Source organism: Eretmochelys imbricata, chromosome 4 (assembly GCF_965152235.1).
Source record: "Eretmochelys imbricata isolate rEreImb1 chromosome 4, rEreImb1.hap1, whole genome shotgun sequence".
Taxonomy (NCBI): domain Eukaryota; kingdom Metazoa; phylum Chordata; order Testudines; family Cheloniidae; genus Eretmochelys; species Eretmochelys imbricata.
The window spans coordinates 17,527,563-17,548,339 of NC_135575.1; the positions used below are offsets into that span (position 1 = coordinate 17,527,563).

At 38.2% G+C, this 20,777-nt stretch overlaps 1 protein-coding gene across 1 annotated transcript in view; it reads right to left on the reverse strand.

The window, feature by feature from the left end:
* Window positions 1–226: 226 nt before the first annotated feature.
* CNOT6L (CCR4-NOT transcription complex subunit 6 like) overlaps window positions 227–20,777 on the reverse strand; it is a 69,665-nt gene continuing 49,114 nt past the window's right edge. Inside the window, exons 5-12 of the mRNA XM_077814917.1 lie at window positions 20,104–20,193; window positions 17,627–17,695; window positions 15,720–15,877; window positions 14,478–14,632; window positions 13,160–13,311; window positions 11,373–11,600; window positions 10,328–10,530; window positions 227–8,420 (exon numbers count right to left, since the gene is read on the reverse strand). Coding sequence (XP_077671043.1) covers window positions 8,208–8,420; window positions 10,328–10,530; window positions 11,373–11,600; window positions 13,160–13,311; window positions 14,478–14,632; window positions 15,720–15,877; window positions 17,627–17,695; window positions 20,104–20,193 — 1,268 coding nt within the window. The 3' untranslated portion in view covers window positions 227–8,207. The remainder of the gene's footprint in view (window positions 8,421–10,327; window positions 10,531–11,372; window positions 11,601–13,159; window positions 13,312–14,477; window positions 14,633–15,719; window positions 15,878–17,626; window positions 17,696–20,103; window positions 20,194–20,777) is intronic.

Sequence of the window (20,777 nt, forward strand, 5' to 3'; positions counted from 1 at the left end):
CAACAGGTTTTGGATCAGACTCAGTTATCTGGGCAGTCTCTCCTACCCACCCACAGTGGGACCAGAAGCGGCCACTTAATTGTAAACACCAAGACGTACAATTTGATGCAGAGCAGAAAGTAGCATCAGTAAGGGCCATGTGCCAACATCCAGCTCCTCGCCTCCCAACTACTTTTGTGATATATACAACAATGCTCAAGAGTAGAAACAAAGACAGGACAGAAAATGCAGTTGCAAAATGGCCGTTTATTGCCTACAGAGGGAAATAAAAGTACACAGGTGCAAAGAAACAAACAAGCAGATATTTAGCCCTATACACATCATGTGTGATCAGTACCCAATCTGTGTAATGGGAAAAAACAAAGGATTTTGTCATTTGATCTGACAATAATAGTTCAAGGTTTTCAGCACCTCCCTTCTGAGCTGCCATAAGATTAAAAAGGCAAGACCGCTTAGTACTGTTACTATCTTCATTTTGTATTGTTCACATTTTTTTTGGTAAAAGTAAAACCTCTATCTCTTGCATGTACATGTTGTACAGTATATATTGCGCAAAATACCTCAACTGAGCTGTGTAAGAGTTCCCACCTCATTGACTGGTAAACTAACAAACAAAACAAAGAGCTGGTGATTTCTGTCCGACAGTCTCACGATAAAAAGTAGAATTATGAATGACGTGGAATTCAATGGATTGGTTCAGTGAAGTCAGTTGAAGCTACAATTGCATGGCACTTTGTTTCTTTTAAAGAAAAACTTTATTTAAAATAAAAGATCATTTGCATTTTTAAAAATTACTTAAATTTGGAGAGAAAGAACGGATTGTTTTGGAGGAAGGCCAATAGTTTTGCAATTATTCTGTGGGAAAAGTTGAATAAGCTTTTTTGCTCAGGTCTAAAATCAACTGCTTTGCTTTTCAACCATTAGATGAAGATGTTTATACACCCTCATGGAGTTTCAATGAGACACCTGAACTGTATATGAAACAAGGTTTTCAGAATTTAAAGGTTAGAGGAGAATATTTTTCTTATGAAAATGTAATTGGCAGGATTCACAGTAAAGCAAATCTCCCTACAGATTCCCTCAGTTGGCACTTATTTATGATTATATGGTTAAGCAGGTTATATTTGAGGCAAGAGGCCCATTTAACCTATGGCTCTGTGTATTACCAGAAAGGAGAAAAACCAGAATCCAGTGGTGCATTTTTTGAAAACTTTTCCAGAATCCAGGAATTTTGCTGCATTAGGACAACTGTACAGAATCTCAAAAGTGCACTCCTAGAAGCTGGTGTTTAAGAAATTTGCAGTTCAATGCAGACTGTGAGCCTGACCTGGTTCCCATTGCAGTCAAGGCGAAACTCAAATAAGACCTCAACAGGAGCAGGATTGGCACTTAATTAATTTTTCCTATGTGCAATAATGTTCAAATGCAGGGCTGAGTCAGGAATCGGGAAAAGTTTGCTTCGTTCGAATTTTCATAAAGTGGGAAAACTGTATTTTAACAGATTTATACAGAAAAATTATAGTGCAGTTTCTGATTACCCAGACACAGTTGATGTACCTAGGAGCATTATACTCCCATTGTCTAGTTCACAAAAAAAGAAAGAAAAAAAGGAAGTAGTAAAGCCTGGGCTCATATCACCACCGATCCAGTCAAACGTATGGGTTTAGTGAATTACAGGCAAAAAGTTTGATAACATGGTGCACACAACACTTTAATTGCTTGGAAAAACCATACTACACAATAATTAACAATGGAAAACAAAGCCAAAATAATATTAACAATGTCACTTGTAAAGAGAGCCACCATGATTCTTTGCTTTAAAACAAAAACAAATACAGAGAAAAATAAGAACTTGGTAAATGTCTTACTCTTGGAAACAGTTTAACAAAAGGATGAGACCAAGTAATACCAGAATCACTCCACCTCTCACTACTAAAACAGTGAAGGACTTTGCAAGCTAAACACACTGTACTATGCTGAAAAGAGTCATATCACTTGGCATGTTTTGCCATCAAAATTGTTCAAATACATTATATTAAAATACAACTGTATTTCCCCAACTTCACTTATTTTAGAATCTACATCAAGAACAGGAGTCCCTGAAGTATTCTATCTTCCAGCCAAACAAATCCAGCCAAGTTTACTCTGTTTACCATGTTTTAAGATTAGCTAAGATGTTAGTCACTTTTCTAATCGCTTTCAAAGACAACCTCCTCAACTTTATCATTTTTTCTCCCGGTGATTTTAAAAGTAAATAAAGTCTGGTAAATATCAGTACAAAATGTCTTCACTACTACACAGGATAAAGATGCACCAGTTTAGAGTTCAGCATTTTAATCCCCGCCCCCCCCCATCAGTTATAACAGTGCTTGTAAAACTCATTTTAAAGTATTTATATACTTATGAAAGTTATTTCTCTGCTGACACTTGGCATAAAGACTCAAGAAATGTTTTGGGTTTTTTAAAGCTGTTAATGTATAAAACTTTTTTTTTTTTTTTTACAGTATTCTTGTAAAATATTTACAAATCTAACATGAAATGACTTTCACATTATGAATTTAGCAGGCCCAGACCTTAACAGTGCACTTTTCGCTGTTGCCAGCGTTCAGCTAACTTATTCAGCTATTTTTAATAATCTCTTTAATGTCCCCCGTCAGGTACTAGCAAATTGAGTCATCTGTACAAGTAGTGGTGATTAAAGCTTCCCTACGTTGCTCTGCCAAGATCTCTCAATGCTGTTCTGGACAGACCACCTCTGCAGGAAAGAGGAAGTTGCATGTGTTCAACCAATGATATTTCAGACTGTCAATCCAGATGTTAAATTTTTAGCAAGGATGGTGGTTTTATAACCTGGACAATTGCGGTAAAATCCTTCCCCTACTGAAGTCAGTATCAAAACTCCCATTGTCTTCAGTGGGGCCAGCACTTCTCCCTTGGTGTCACTTCTCCTCCTAGCAGGCAACTCATTTGATGAATATTGTGTAAAAGCAATCACATCTGAAATGGTAATACAGGTAAACAGCTCGCTATCCCATTACCAATCTCTCAAACTATGCTGTCCGGCTCCATGTTTTTAAAAGGACTGATTTTAGCTTAATGGCTTCCTACTGCAGACTGATCAAACAGATCAAGTATTTGATGGACCATTCAGGTTCCTAAGTGTATATTTACACAATACTGTACACATATTGAGTCATTCACAAAATTCTAGGAGAGTTTTCGATTGTATTAAAACTTCAAAGGATCAAATCACAAAAAGAATACAGAGAGCACTGAAGCTCTGAAGAGTAAGGCAATTTAAACTTTAACACAAGCAGGACACGTCACTTTCCTTGCTTAGTCATGCTTAGACATCTCATAACAGTGAGACATGCTCCAAGTACGTATGTTTCAATCTGACCTCTCCCAATACAGAAGATGAAGTGTCATTCCAGAAGGTAATTTTAAAGTGTAACGTTTGCTTGTTTTTGTGAAGTTAGATCTTTGTAAATAAAGAAGAATATCTACATGGCAGTACAGAATAACTGATACTAGATTAACCATGTAAATATGTACAATATTCAAGCCATTAAAAACATTTCTTATTTGAAGATTAATGACTACTACAACTTCCTTTTTAAATGGATATGAATTTGAGGCTATATCAAACTAATCCTTTGTGATATTTAAATAGCAATCTAATCAATATTGTTTGATAATTAGTATTAAAAATCCTCTTCCACTCCTAAATCTTGTATGCCAAGTATCTTGCCAAACCAAGTTTTGATGCCGAAAGCCAAGAATTATAATAGAAATGTCACTTCAGTTGCTGGGTTTAAATCTGATCTTTGATATTAACTGCCCACACTTTCCTCTTCTCAGTTTAACAGATTATGGAAAGAGTATTACTAATGCACTAGTGATTTAGAAATCTTTGAACAGATGTAAATGCCCAAAGTTACCCACCATATTTTCCTCGTATATTTTGTGCTACCAAAACAGAGTAACCTTGAATTTAAACCAGCTTTTATAGCTGGTCTCCTCTCTATACTCCACACCTGCGATCCCCTCACCAAACTTAATCCCTGTGGAATCAAGTGATATGAGCCTTTAGTATCTTTTAATTTACTCCCTTGTGATTTAGGTCAAAGTCTTCAGAAATAGGTGCTGAAAGTTAAGCTCCTAAAATCATGTTCAGACACCACAATGTAATAGGACTGGATTTTCAGAAATTGTGAAGTAAATGGGAACTACAGGTGCTCAGCACCTTGGAAAAACAGGCCACTGTAATTCAGGCATCTGGTCGTGACCCTGGAAGGAGGAGCCTAACTCAAAAGCACCCAGGATGGGAGATTTTTCAGACTCTCTCAGCACCGGCCTGACTCTGTCCCCATTGAAGTCAATGGTGAAACCCTGGGAACAGAGTTAGGCCAACCCTGGGGTAGGTACTTTTGAAGATTTTAAGGGACTGAAGATTTTGGCTACGGTTTATAAACATAGGATAACAAGGAGTAGTCGGAACCAACAAGAAAAAGGGTTTTATATTTCTGCCGACTAGAAACAAGAGTGGCTTCAAACACATAGTAAGCTTACTGCTAAAATGAAGTATTTTCTTGATGAATGCTAGAAACAGAAAGAAAGAAAAAAAAAGCTTTGAACAAGGCAAATGGGAAGAAAAGCTGGTCTCAGAACCCATTGTGCCATACCTGACTTCAACGTGTGGTACACAAAATGTTCACACTCCTTACATCAAAATAATGAAACAAAAATATTCAGCTACATTGTACAAAAATTTTTTATATACACACAAAACCTCATATCTAACAGATTTACCATATCGAATTTTAAAAAGTTGCCTGTAGAATGGTGTTCGGTTTTTTTCTCTGCTTCCTTTAGGCAGTGCTGTTGCTTAAAAGTTGACACCAGGCACAATATATTTAAAACAAAACCAACTAAGAAAGGAGCAGTACATGAATTTGAACTTTTTTCCCCTGTGACCAGTCCTGAGGATGCTGCAGTGTTCCCAATGTTTAAAGCTATGAGACAAGCATCAATGATGGGGAGAGAGAATAATTGTGTGTATTTTGTTGTCCATTTATCTATAGTGAAATTAGTGATACCACTTTCCCAGATTCCTCTCCCCTGCCTGCTCCCCCTCTCAAGACAAATACACACATACACACCTTATAGGTACTGAGTTTTCAGTTTTCACAATCAGAAGAACCACAACTGCAGAAAATCTAGACTTTGTACGTGTAGGTTTTTGACTTAAAGCCATGAGTTTCCACCCATATGGTAATGTATGTCGACTTCTGGATAATGCGCACCCGTGTTTTTTTTTTCTAAAGGTGGCATTAAACTTAAGTTTATCATTGACCGAGTTCCAGATTTTCTGTATTTTAAACAAAAACACTAAGGACAGCAGCATTTCTGATCACCTGAAATGGAAGCTCAATACAGATACTGCCCCTTCTGTAAAAAAAAAAAAAGAAAAAGGGGGGGGGGGGCAAAAAAAGGCAATACAGCGGGCGGAGGGGAGGAGAGAACCACACACATGAAATTTGGGTAAACATGCTCAGGTGTGTGGGCCAACAAAAACAAACAATACCCATTTCAACATAAAAGCTTTTGTGCAACGTCAATTACATTTTTTAAAAAAATTACAGGATAACAGATATTTTGAAGAATGCATTTTGAAGCAGAGAAAACCCAATTAAACACCTTCCTGCAACAGAGTGCCTCAAATTAATTATGAATCAGAAGAAAATAAAACTTAAGCTGTTTCTGTTGCCCAATTTTTTTATTTTCCCCCAACACTACAAAAGATTGTGTTGCTTTTTTTAAATCGATTTATAAACAGGCTCCTCTGCAGTTCATATACAATCATAGGTGAACTTGAAATTCCATTTTATACAAACATCTCAAAAATATTGGGAGTGAAGTATGGTAGGAAATATTGCTCACATTGCTAGTTAACATGCGTGTATGAAAGGAGGAAAATGGTTTGTTAGTGCATATCTCCAGAGCAGAGAACCCATCCCTCCAAAAGAAAAACAAAAAAAGAATACAGTAGCTGATTACAAAAAGGTAATGTCCACAAAATTAAGTTTTTCATGCTATTCTACTTTCCAGTACTATACACTACTTACTTTTTCAATTTATATGCATGCCTAGGCCTTGAACACTTGAGGTATATAAAAAGAGATACCTGCACCTAGAGGGAAATCTTTAAAAGGGCTTTTTTTTATTTTTATTTTTTTTTTGGATTGATTGTTTGGTTGGGTTTTCTTGTGCTGCACAAATTTTTTTATTTATATTAAATTTCACTCAACTACAATAACTTCCAATTTTATATTGGACGACGGGTGATGCCTCCATTTCAAGGCACTTTTTTGAAAAGGAGTTGTGGTTTCATTGAACCAACTGCTGCATCCCATCCCACCCCCGAACAAATACAGGGAACATTTTCTACTAGAGCCTAATTTTCTATGAATACAATAAAGAAGGAAATGTATAATTAAAGAATGGTGGAACAGGCTAAAGTATTAGTTTTGCAAGGCAGAAGATTGCTTCTTAGTATTTAAAACTAATTTAACAATTTAAATGTGACCGTTTTTAAATCTATGAATGAGACATAAATATAGGCTATTTATCTGTTTAAAAATTTCATTCACATACATGGAAAAATTCTTTTTTATTAAAAATATCACATTTTGAGACTAGAAACAGTAAAGTGCATGAAAAGTTTAAAATATAAATTCAAGAAAATCTTATAGCAGCAAAAAAGCAGAATAAAGAAAAACTTAAAAACACAGACACAACCTTTTCCTATTACGGTGCCATATATATATATTTTAAACATTAAGCAGCCAACCAATTTCTTTCAGAAAATTGCATTATGTTTACTGCCTCTTGAGGCACAACGTTTTGAACTGGTGCCCCCTAGCGTGCAAAAAGAAAGATTTCCAACACAGCTAAAGAGCGTTAACCGTTGGGAATGAACCAGCAGCTTTTTAATTCAACCTTGAAGGAAAACAGAAACAAAAGTATTAAAAGCATACGATGGCTATTTGGCAACTAGGGTCAGGAAAAATAATCCAAGGAATGATTATGGCTACCACTCTCTCCCCCACACAAAAAAGCACCTAGAGAGCTATCTAACCTTCACTTTGGAGATAGAAGTAAGATCATTTCCAGAGGGTTTTTTTTCCCTGTACCTTAGCTTAACCAGTACCTCCAATCCAAAGTTTATCATTTTTGCAATTTAACATTAGAAACAGGAAAGCTACAGATTGAGTTGGAACGTATTTGCTCTTCCAGAACTCACCAATAAGAAAACTTGCAGCTGAATTTTTAAGTGCAAGTTCTTAATTTTATGTTTCTAAATCTTGTTCCCATCACAGATTGTCAAAGTAGGGAGAGTTCTCTGTTAGACCTCTCAAAACAGGCCATCAGTTTAAATTCCTGAATTTCCTAACCAGAAAGAGCTCCAAGAACGTTACCACCATGTTGTCTGCCAACCAAGAGTTCTATGTGGCATTAAATGCTCAGGTCCAAATTCTCTGATGGCATAATTCCATTGTAGTCAATGGAGTTGCACCAGGAGATAATTTAGTCTTTCAATAAGTAAATGCAGCCCATTTTTGGTTTTCCAGTATCAGCTAGTGGGGGGGACGGACGACGGACTATACTGTTAATAATTTACAGTTAAATATTAAGTGCTTTGCTAACATGCAAAATTAATATTGGATGCAGAACCCAGATCTCCATTTTGAGTTCAGTAAAATAGTATTTCTAATTATTCTCCCTTACAACTGAAACAGATTGAAGTATTTTATTTATCAGTTCGTTTTTGTTTTTTTTTTTAAAAAGGAGGAGGATTTGTTGTGCTGTGATTTGGAGGAAAGCATTAATTTTAAATAGATTATGATGCAAGTTTTGAATCTGATTTGCCCATTTTATAAACACAGCTTTCTAATGAAACAGTAAGCTTACCAGTTTAAAAATTAAATTAAAATCCTGGAAAGGGAATAATACTTTGGTTCCAGCCCTAGTGCCAAATGATACCAACATGCACCAAAATGTGCAAAATCTTATATCAAAACACACAATGAAAGGAGCTTGAAGAAGCAGCTTAAGGTTGGCCATACTTCACTCCTACATACTTTGATTTACAACTGTACAGGTCCATAACAACAGGTCCCAGCCCTCAAAGGGGCAGGGCTCCACTACCTCCTGTTAGGTAAGTGTACACCGTTGACAAGAGGCAGGAGCGGAGGATGGAGTTCGAGCTGTGTTAACAGTGAGAAGTGGTCTGAAGGGATGTGAGGGTGTGGACACCCAGTGATGTTGTTCTCAACCAGCCACTGAGGATCTAAAGGCCCCAGGACACCAAGCACGTTCATATGAGTGTTGGAATAGAAAATGTAGTCAATCACACCCTAAAGGGAGAGAGAAACATTCTGTTAAAACGATGACAGGTCACAAGTGATAGTTTAACACTTTCCTAAGATGTATTTGACACAGTTGTACACACTTGCTAGCTCCCCCTCCTTGATATTAAGAGCATGTTTTTTCAATTCACAGGATGTGCAAGGTGGCCAAATTAGTGCTGTCTTTCTAAATATCTTTACTTTACTTTAACTGTGCATTACCAGTCAATGAACATATTTTACATTTAATTTACTTTAAAATATATTATCTGTGCATAATTTTAGTATTTAAATAGTTCCTCACTGGACGTGAACAGACAAATTTCCCTTTTTGTGGCTGCTACTGTTCGGCTGGAAACAGTTTTCTGGCGGCTGCACACTTGGCTACATTTTCATGACTGTAACTTTGCAAAGTTATCGATAAGATGAAGTAACTCAATGTGAAGCTTTTTACATGTGTTTAGAATTTCCAGAATATCGCAAAATGGAGCAAACACTGACTAGACATCCTGTAGAACAGTTTTTCCTGTCCCTAATAAGGCAGATTTTTGGGGAAAGCGTTTGACATTCATTGTTCAGACATCGTCACACCACCAGCTAATATGACCACCTTAACTTCTGCAGCCATGAGGTTGGCTCTAGAGGAAGTATTCCATCTTCCTCATAACAAAAACATGGAGCATAAGTTATAGTCAAATTCTTAGATGCCAACTCTGCACGTTAAGAAGCAATTTTTTCAGTCCTCTAGAAACTTACACTCCCTTCATCTTCTTTGTACTGTTTCTTGGAGTACAAAGAGATACTGGAGATACCTCAACAGTTCACAAAAGAAGTCAATTTTCAAGTATTAAGAGCTGAGCCACCAAATAATAGTGACCACAATGTAATTAAATGCAACAATCTAAGCGGAAGGATGGTACCAAAAAGCAAACAAAACACAGTGACACTAAACGTTTTAGAAGAGAGAAGGCAATAAAATGAGGGGACTAGTCAAAAAAGCTGCAAAAATCAAAAGTAAAGAAAACAAAATCCTTAGATTTGTTCTGAATGTTACCTAAGGATAGAACAGTCTCAAAAGGCACACACAGTGCTGAACAAGAAGAGAAGCAGAAAGGTGAGTAGTAAGCCAGTATGGCTCGATAGCAAGGTCCAAGAGATTATTCAAGACAAGTAGATGTCCTTCAAAATTTGGAAACCTACACCTAGTAAAGGATTAAAAGAAGCATAACTACAGTCGGCAATAGGCAAGAAGGAAATTCAGAGGGATTAGATGGAATTCAAAGACAAATAGTTAAAAGGTATAACAAAAAATTCTGTAAAAAATATCAGGAGCAGGAAGCCTATGAAACAATCAATCAATCAAAGGTTGCTAGATCACCAGATTAGAGAGTGTAATTAAAGAAGATAAGGAAATCAGTGAGAAGCTAAAATGATTTTTTTCATACAACAAGAACAAGCAAACTTTCAATGAAATTAAAAAGTGGCAAATTCAAAGCCTCTAAAATAAAGTACTTTTTCACACAACATGTAATTATACTGTTAAACTAACTGCCCACAGAATGTCATTGAGGTCAATAACTTGGCTTGATTCAGGAAGAGATTGGACATTTATATGGATAACAAGAACATCCAAAGTTATAATAGTTAATGCTAAAAAATAAATTCTGGAAGAGGTATTTAGACTCATGCTTCAGGGGTTAAGCCCACCTTTAAAATATTTTAGATTAGGATAACACCTAATGTTTGGAGGGGCAGATTATCCCACATCTGCCTGCTACAAGGTTCTTACACCTTCCTCTGAAGCATCTAGTGCTGACCACTCTCAGACAGAACAGAGGACTAGATGGACCTTGAGTCTGATAGAGCATGGCAATTCCCACAGTAAGAGAAATTAAATTCAGTAGATCATCCCTTACTTTGAAATCAAAGGTGTAATTGGTGTAAGGCATCAAGTTGTTTTCATAGGCGCTCTTGAGCTGGAAGCCATGCGTGATTCTTCCTTCAGAAGCCCCATTTTTTCCACTGCCGCTGAAGTTCATGAGACACTCATTGTAACGCAGCTCTTTGAAGTCCTTATGGTTGTCAGCTACTATGCCATTGCTTAAGTACTCCACAACACCTGTTTGCAAAACAATGATGCAATTAGTTGTTTTAATTAATTATTGAAATACAACATGTATCATATTTAAATACCTTAGGTTAAGAACCATGTTGAAAGACCATGGTCTCCAAATAAGTGCATATATATCAGCCAGTTTTTTCTTTTTTAAGTCTCCTTTAGTGAGGTCTGACTTCCTGAGTGCATCTATATAATGAAAGGGTTCACCACCATCTTTGACAGCATAAGCATTTCAAAACCCTGAGCACAGTAAGAATACTAACCGTACTGTGGCAGCCAGCACTAAGAGGAAGTTTTCTTGTATATTTCTCCTCGATTAGAGTTAAATATCAGAAGTACTACAGTATATCCATCTCAAGTTTCTGCCCTCATTTTATTTTGTCAGCTTTTCACCCAGAGTGCAATAAACCATGAACTCCAAATTCCTAAATATTACCACTCCTCAAGCTCTTAATCCAAAACAGGCATACCACACTTCTGATACATAATAATTGTTACTACTGTATCAAACTTGAGTTGAAATATATCAACCCTAGATCTTTTTATGCTTTTTTTTTTAATTATACTCAATATTTACCAAATCTTGCACATGACCAATGCTTAAAGTGCTAACAACATACTGATAGGTATTTGATATCTACTCAAATAGAGGAGTTATATTAACTGGTTTGGGAATTTTGAACCACAAATGGATTTTATTAAGAAAGCTTTCCACAATAATAATAATAATGGATATACTAGCACACCATGCAAATGTCGGCTGGAAAGTGGACTCAAATATTCTAATAAAAATCAAAAGTGAAAAAAGACAATAGTAAAAGTGATGAACCATTTCTAAATACCTGAATCGGGCAGTGAGTTAAGATCCGCACACAGCACCAGAGGGATAGAATTAGGATCTGCTGTTGGACTGCCAGGCCTTATGGAGGCTTTCTCAAGGACATTTTTCAGTTCTGAGACAAACATCATAGTCTGAATGAGTTTTACATCTGAGTATTCAGGGTCCCAATGCATGTGGGCATTTGCCACAATAAGCAACTGTTTGTCCACAGCATGAAGCGGCTTCATACCTGGATTAAAAGAAGTTTTTAATAAAAAGTCAATTAGGTGAATGTATTAAATTCCACCTCGTTACAGATAATGCAAAATTACTGCCACTCCTGTATCAGCTAGAAATGTAGATAAATTGAAAAGAAATACTCCTACTTTCACAACTGGAAAAAAAGGTAAGTCTCACAACAAATTAAATAAAGCTCTAACCCACACTAACAATACATTTTGTTTCACATTAACTTTATTTGGTTACAAGTCTCATAATATGAACTTTTGAATATATGAGGCAAATGGTGACTGGAAAGACTATTAACTGTCTAATCTGAGAGAATTAGAACAACTCCTAAGTGTACTAAAGAAAGGATATTAAATTGTCAACTATAATTCATGCTATGTCTTCCAAACACTGGTACAATTATGTGAATTACTCACAGCACCAGATAAAAGCTCAAACAACAGCAGTGACAAAATTACTTACCCATTTAGCAGTGCAATAAGCACTGCTGTGTTGTATACCACCACTTCAGCGAGAGCACAGACCGTCTTTGGAATACACTGCTTGGAAATTCTGCACCCTTGGCAACTCACCCCATTGCTGCTATCATAACTTGCAGCCTCCCCCTCAACGGGATAATTTTTCAGGGTAGCAGTAGGTCTGACAATTTATCAATCCCCAACTACTAGAGGGGAACCGCCTGAATTTTGGGTTCTCTTAATAGAATAAAATTAAAGCAGAGAAAGCCACCTGAAATTCCTCACCATTCAGTGTTTTAATATAGGAACGCAGAAGTTTTTCAGACTGGTTCTTACCTATTGGTATAGCAATTTGTTCGCTAAGAAAAGGCCAAGCTCTTGGTTAGGGTCTACTGCTGAAACAGTACAGCTAGGGCTTTTACTTTCCTAAGAACTGAGAGACTGCAGACTAGATAGGAGATGAAATTACAGAAAAAGTCTCTTCCTGTATTGCAATTAGAGACTGCCTATTAATTTCAGGGCTATATAAAAAAGGCCACAAAATTGGAAGGTGACAAAAAAAAGTCATGTGATTCTTTGAATGACATTTGTGAGACATCACTAATTAATCATCCTTTATTAAAAAACTGTTTGATAGCCAGTTAGGAACATCAGCACTGCCACAGAGATGCCGTGAAGGATTAAATAAAGAGGAAAGAGACATCACTAACAGCTATTGGGAGAGAGAGAGGTCTGTACTCCTGTCTGGGAAAAAGTGAAGTAAAATCAACGTAGGAAAGACTGAGAGTCTTGAGTAGAATACTAAATGCCTGACGCTCCTCTTAAAACTTCTTGATGTGAAACAGTGAAAATATATTTTTCAAAACAACTTGTGTCATACCTAATCTCAGAGTGACCAAGAAATTTCCCATTTTATAAGAGCTTTCATCAAAGTAGTCTACTGAACAGTGCTCCCTTGCAAATGTTTGGCCAAGGATCTTATATGCAGTAATATCTTATACAACTAGTCTACAGAGGAGCAATTCACTTAAAAAAAAATGTACATCTAAACAAAATACTGCCCATTATCAATACATAGGATAGCAGTGGTGGTTATACTGACCTGCTCCAAATAATTCTTTGTGCACCTCTAACACCACAGCAACTCCAATGTTGTCCTTTGTCATCACTCTGTTTAACATAGCTTCTGAACCTTCAGAGTTCGCCATTGCCACCTGGTTAAACTCCACTGTGTGCTTCTGCACCAATGTAAATCTGAGTAAAGACAAAACACACAGCAACTCGTACAGCATTATCCATAACTAGGCAGTTGCATTAAAAACATTTTAAAGTTTACCATAAACATCCAATTTATTATTCTCTGTGTAGTTCCCAAAGCTGCCAAATGAGGGGCCTATTGTCACTCACTCTCAGACACTCTAAAAGGCTGTCCTGCCCCTAAACGCACACAACCTAAAAAAAGGCCAGGGAAAATGAAGGATGGCTAAGGTAAAATATATGCAATCTATTTTCAGAGGTTTGGTTTGTTTTAGCTATACCAAGGAAAGTTGGCTACACGTAGGGTCAGATAGACAATTATATGATGTCTCGGATTTCTTATAGGTGTCATGGTAAAGATGAGTGTTGAGGTTTGTTCTTAGTGTCTCTGTGCGTCCATCTCTAACAGACAACCCTTATCCAAAACTACCTGAGCCATTCCAAACATGGAACATTTCAACCCAAAAAGGCAAACTTTTTTTTTTTAAAAGGTATGAATTGTAGTTACAATGGAAGCATCACATAACCTTAAATTACGGCAGGTTATAGCCACCAACACACTATAAATCAGGGAGAATAAAGTCTCACTGATGCAAGATGTGCAAAATCTCATGAATCATTTGCCAAAGGAGGAAAAGGATTATGTGCAGCGCTTCTTTCCCCACCCGACCTACAGTTTCTGGTATTTACAGCACAAAACTATAGCTCTCTTCACAAAACAGAGATTACAAAAGAGTACCCACTTTATAGTCAGAATACAGACGTGGGCCTAGGCCTGCAACAAACCTCTAGATGTAAAACTATACAGGCAAAGACAGAGATTATGCAGATGTTAGAAATTTAGTATCAGTACAGTGAAGCTATTCCATTAATTCAGTTCATATCCCTTTCTTGGAGGGGAATATTTTATGTATAATCTGAAAGGTACCATTGTAAGTACACCACTAACAGAAGCAACAGTTCTGTAGTCTGACAATGAAAGAAATGTACTTCACATTAATTTCAATTTTTAGCTTTAAAGCATACTAATTTGGTTGCCACCCATTGTAGCAAACTGATAGTTTCATTAATTTTTTTTCAGACTTAAGGAAAAATGTTTCCAGTAGCTGCAGTTTGATTCTTTACATTCATAAAAAAAGAAGGTCTCTGAAGCTGCCCCTTACTTTTCAGTTTTGAAGAATATTGCACAGCCGTCCACATGCTTTCTCTCCTGCTCAGACATGATTTTGGCACGTGACTTTGGAGAAAAAAATCCATCATACCCACGCTCTTTTAATGCTGGCAGAAAGAGGGTGAAGTATTGCTCTGTTTCCACTTCCTGGAATTGAATACAGTTAACATGACAAAGAAGAAGAAAATTAGCGACAGGTTAGTAAAATAAGTAAATGCTCCCACCACTCTATGTACACAACCAATACAAGCATATGTTGCTAAATAACTTATTGCCCAAACCATACATTTATGTTGCGTACACAGAACATTTTAGACTAGTTCTCTGATGTATGATAAATAGATTGGGATTCCTGGACATCAAAATTAAAAGGAAGTTTTAGAAGGAAAAGTGGCAGGTGTATTTTGAGAAGCTGTCCTGAACATCAACAGGAAACCACACCAGTTATTTTTGACAGCTAAAAAGTGAATTCTCTCCTAGGTTAAAAAGTCTTATTATGCAGAAGCCATTAGTGTTTGGCTTGGTGAGCTCTCTTACTGAAGGGTTCTCCCCATTCTAGAAAAATGTAATTTCTTGGAGACCAAACACCACTACTACTCAGCTTGTGTCAGCTTTTTAATTCAAGCGGCTATTCTCTTCTTCCTGTGTGATGGTTTTTATTCTTATAATACACTGTATCTTGTTTAAAAACAAAAACCAGATAATCTTTAAAGCCAGCACCACTTAACTGTACTCAATGCTTAGGATAAACTCCTACCAACATGATAGCAACCCAATATGTCCCAATTCAGCAAATCACGGCTTAACTTTTAACTGTGTGTGTAGTCCTCTTTGATTTCAACTGGACTGCTCACATGCTTGAAGTTAAGCATATACACAAGTACTACGCTGGATAGGAGTCACAGCAGGGGATTGGAGGAAACAGCTTTTTGGTTAAAACACAATTTCTTCCTTTACTCAGTAAAGCCTGTTGATGTATAACAACCCAAGTAATAAAATATTTAGGAGCCTTATAGATAATAAGTAGACATTCTAATGCAAGGTATGTATTAGTTTAGCTAGTTTTCTATCATTTTAAAATGACAACAAGGTAACTATGCACACATTCTGTAACGATCACTTTGAGGTTCACCATTAACAATTAGGATAAAAAGCTTTGAACAGAATATTGGCTCAAAAGGTATTCTTCTGTTTTCAGATAAAAGCCAAAAAAGTGTTGTTTTGTTACTGATACCTGAAGACTAATGATATCTGCATCCCAGTTCACGATTTCTTCCATGATTCCCTTTTTCCTATACTCCCAATTTAATGCCCAGGACGGGCAGTAGCCATATAGCTGCCGGGTGGCATATTTATCACATAACACATTGTAACACATCACTGTGAATGAAGCTAGAAGGAAACATAAGGGGGATTACTTATGAATATAGATAAAACATAGTATCTTTTCTTAAGATACCTATTATTGTATGTTACATCCCCTATGTTGGGGAGTAAGTCAATATCTAAATAAGAGCACTGGGTTTTCCCCCCCTAAGAGTTTAATTAACTGGAGTCATAGAATCAACAACTGGCATACAAGGCTAAACTATGGGGAAAAACCTCTCACTTGCATGTGCAAAATATGCATCTGTTTGTGCAAAAGGTAATTGTTCACAGAGTTCTTAGTTGCTTAGCCTATGTTTGCACTATTATCCATTTTGGGCATACTGAAGCCTGGAAACAACTATCGTTAAAATAAAGTACAGTGGTTGGTGCATACATGCATCTCCCACTGACATCAATGGGAGTTGCAAACGAAACAGATACGTCAATCAGGTCCCTATTTTAGGGTTTGTTTTGCACTTTTGCGACTCGGCACGAATCCGGAGGAGCCAATGGGTCTCTACAGGATTTTTGTTTGGGAAAAGCAAGGAATATAGCAGAAATAATTGCTAACTGAGCCGAGAGCTAATATCTATTGCTTTAGCTACTTTAAGGAGGCAGGAGATTAATTTGAAAACAAACAAAAGGTTAAACAGCACAGGAAGTTGATGTATGCATGCCCAGCAGAAGGCTAAGTATAGCAGAAATGTCATGAATAACCTTTTTGGAGAAAACACTGACAATGTTCTATCCATATTATGGAGAGTTACAACTATAAACCTGTTTAAAAAAGAAACCTTAACAGAGTCACTGGCAGCCTTAATTATTTGCTCCACTAAGGCACAGTTGCGATACTGTGCATCTGAAGCCCCCTCATTCTCTGAAGACCCTATCGTGTTATCACTAAAGTAATGCATTTCGGTTTGAACAGAAAGAAGTATTCGTGTTCTAAAACAAGCTATTTTATTAACAAGAAAAAAAGAAGGAGAGAGAGGAACTTGTACTGGGCCAAGGAAAGCCGTTCCATTTTTAAATTTTTTTTTTTAAGTGGATGTTTGCAGTTCAGTACAAACAGCAGCAGAGGTCACCAAACTAACTTCAGTACCAGGCAATCCTGTGCTTCTCTTATTGCAGATGAAGAACCCAAGGGAGCAGAGAGAAGGAAAGGGAAAAAACACACACACACAGATCCAAGGGCTTCTGGAACTACATTTAGTTGCAGTCTAGAGGCATTGCCTGTGGTTATTTGTGTGCAGTTATTTTATGATTTTCGCTATTTCTCTGAAATGGCCATTAAAGTTTCCTTGGTTTAAGTCAAACTGAGTTTGGTATCTGCCTTATCAGGGCAGTCACTGGCTGTACACCTAGGACACACTGAACTCTGACCTTGGGAAGGTAACTGCTTTTGCACCAAGTGAAAAGCACAGGCTAAGGCTGTGGTATTCTTCTCAAACGGTGTCACAAAACACCTAGAGGGGGCCATTGTGGGCACAGGGAAGAACCCAAGACAGCAATATATGTTCACGGCTATTTTTTTAAACTTAAATGCGCTGTATGATTTACAGATTGCTGCAGTCAGTTAGCAATAATCTAAATAGATCTTGGCCATAGAATAAATTGTAGAAAGTTTAAAAATATATTGTTATTTTTAGACTGACCCATATTTAAAAACAAGACTTATGCTTAATACTTTCAGTGAAGTACAAACATTTGAAGTGTTTTTCAAATGTCAGCAAAGCATTGACGGAAAAGGAGGGAGAAAGGCCGCAAAATTACCTGAGGGCAGAATTTGGTCTCGTTCTTTTAAAGTAATCCACGGCCTTGAAGGCAGCTGCTCTGGATGAACTGAAATTACAAGAGTGATTAATTTAATTTAGGGTTTATAAATATCTATGGAAGACACTATCTTAACTTACAATCAAGCTGATGGCTCAGCAGCATTGCTCCATACTGTGCTAGACAAATCCAGGGAGGAGATATGCCCCAATCACATGAAATTCCAAAGGCTGTTTAGGCTCAAGGAAACAAAGAGGGGTATGAAAAGTCATACAAAGGCCTAAAAATTGTAAGTGCAATAAAATAGCAAATTCAGCAATCACATAGCTTCTCCATGGTTTCTCAGCACCTGAGAATCCTCCGTTGCTCTTAATATATCACAAGGCAGTCACTGAAACCCTTCTGCCCCACTGCGAAGTTGCCGTTTGACCAAATTTTCTCATCTGGTATTGTTACTGAAATCCCTCTCCCCAGGGACCTTATTTACAACATAGTCAGTTTGCATGTACTGCATGGGTGGCAATAAAACTACAAAGGACTTTATCCAAGAAAAAATCCTTTTTTCAAAATGGTATTGAGGGAATTGTGTGTAACAATTTTACAACACATACCTCTCAAGTCCAGGTGCGATGGATTGACTTTTCTTTACTCAATTTGCATATAAACTGCAGTTTCTAACAAACTGCACTAAAGAAAAGTTATGGAGTCATTAATGTTTAAAGAATGTCCTACCAAAAGTACCCCATAAATCTTACTAAGGTTTGTATTCAACCCTTCTTCAAAAAGACAAAGTCTTTTTGTAGACAGGACTACAAAGTAAATCTCTCAAATACACCAAATACTTTAAAAAAAACAAAACAACCTCTATTTCAGTTTATGTCCAAATATTTGGAGGAGGGAGAAGGGGGGAAACTGGACACAAGCTAAAATATTCAGCAGTGAATTAAGAGTGGCTAAGTTATAACCCCATAAGGACAGGATTTAAAACAAATGTGTGAGATTCTCACTCACAGTGGTATTTCTGGACTGAAGTTTATGAGCTCTTGAAATCATGCTGCTTGCCATCTGAATATAATAAGAGTGAAAAGTACCAAAATAGGAAACTGAAGCCCTCTGTTTACTAATAAGATCTAAAGCAGGGGTGGGCAAACTATGGTCCGCGAGCCACATCGGGTCCATCAGACCATTTAATCCAGCCCTCTGCTCCAGCCGGGGAAAAGGGTTGGGGGCTTGCCCTGCTCTGCGTGGCTCCCAGGAAGCAGCCGGTATGACTCCCCGTTCCAGCTCCTATGTAGTACACAGAGGCATGGCCAGGCGGCTCTGCACGCTGCCGTCCGCAGGTGCCGCCCCTGTAGCTCCCATTGGCCGCAGTTCCCGGCCAATGGGAGCTGCAGGGGTGGCGCCTGCAGATGGGGCAGCACGCAGAGCCGCCTGGCTGCACCTGGGAGCCAGAGGAAGCACATGCTTCCAGGAGCTGCTTGCAGTATGTTCCGCCTGGAGCCTCTGAGCCCCGCCTGTGGCCCAGCAGCCTGCCCCATCCCTGATCCTCATCCCGCCCTCCAAACCCGTCGGTCCCAGCCCTGAGCACCCTCCTGCATCCCAAACCCTTCGTCCCTGGCCCCACCCCAGAGCCTGCACACCCCAGCCAGAGCACTCACACCCCTTCCCCACCCCAATCCCCTGATCCCCCTCCCGCCCTACAAACTCCTCGGTCTCAGCCTAGAGCCCCGTCCTGCACCCCAAAACCCTCACACACACCCCACACCGCAATACAGAGTCCCCCCCCCGTCCTCCCCCCACACACACTCTGAATGCATCATTTCTGGCCCCACCCCAGAGCCCTAGCCCATCCTGCACCCCTACCGTCAATTTCGTGAGCATTCATGGCCCGCCATACAATTTCCATACCCCAATGTGGCCCTCAGGCCAAAAAGTTTGCCCAACCTGGTCTAAAACAAGGACAGTGACCGTGAAAGCCTTTCCCACGTCACCCAGCAAATGTACCTCAACCTCTCTGGATGAAAGGACAGTTTGGTTCCTTGTCTCTACTGAGACTGCCAACAATTATGCCAGAGTTTATTGATTTAGGAGACACTGATGCTCACCAGCTTCTTTTGGATGTGCAGATCCCTTCAGGAAGAGCTTTAGGAAAGCCAAAGCCTTTTGTCATTACTGATCAGTTCTGGACTCACACCAGTGATCTAGAGATAAAGGGCACCATACTCCATATGCTAAACCCGAGCCATCCAGCTACCTAGGAAGCTAAATTTCTTCATGCTCTACTGCAGGTTATATCTGTTACAATATACTACATCCATTTTGTTATTTTAGTGGCGGGAGTCCCTGGACTCGATAGTAACATAAAAGCAGCTGGAAGTGATTCAGAAACTCAGACCCTCAATTTAATGCTATCAAATACAAGTGGAAGTGTTTGGCAGTTAGTTATGTATATCAAACTAAACTTTTGGCTGTGTTACCTGCTAGATTGTCAAGCATGTAGTTTAGTAGCTTTCGTGTTCCATCTGGGTCCTGGTACAGGCTGAGAATATCCTGTGATAAAGGATTGCCTGAAAGAGATTCAGAACAAAAATGGGATAATTAGCTACCCGAATCAAAACCTGCACTGCAACTGGACTTTCCTGAAAGGGAATAGCTCCCCCAGGAGGGGATGGACAAGATGATCCAGTAAGTCTTTTCCATTTCCAATTTCTATTATCATAATGATGGATGATAGAGAAATAGCTAGCAAAGATAATAGTATACTTTCCTTTCATTTCAACTCAGCAGTAACTTAAGTGGTTTAGTTTTTCAAACTCGCTAAAAACATTCATTTTCAGATTCGGAAATTATGCACTTAAAAAAAGTTTTTATGCAATAATTAAGTAGTGAGGGAAGGACAAAATGGGCAGTTTGAGGACACAGATAAGCTTCTTGTAGCAAAATGTGCAGTGCCACTATGTCATGACATGTACACTCAAACCGCACCATTAAACACATGCACAGGTGGGTGGGCACTGCTCCAGGGCAAATGTTAAGTCTCGCTGAGGCAAATGCTTGATACCATTCTCAAGCTTTCCCAGGCTGCATGCATTTCATATTACAAAGCCCAAAAGCTTCAAAAATCTGAACTGAAGGTAAGAGCCAGCAATTA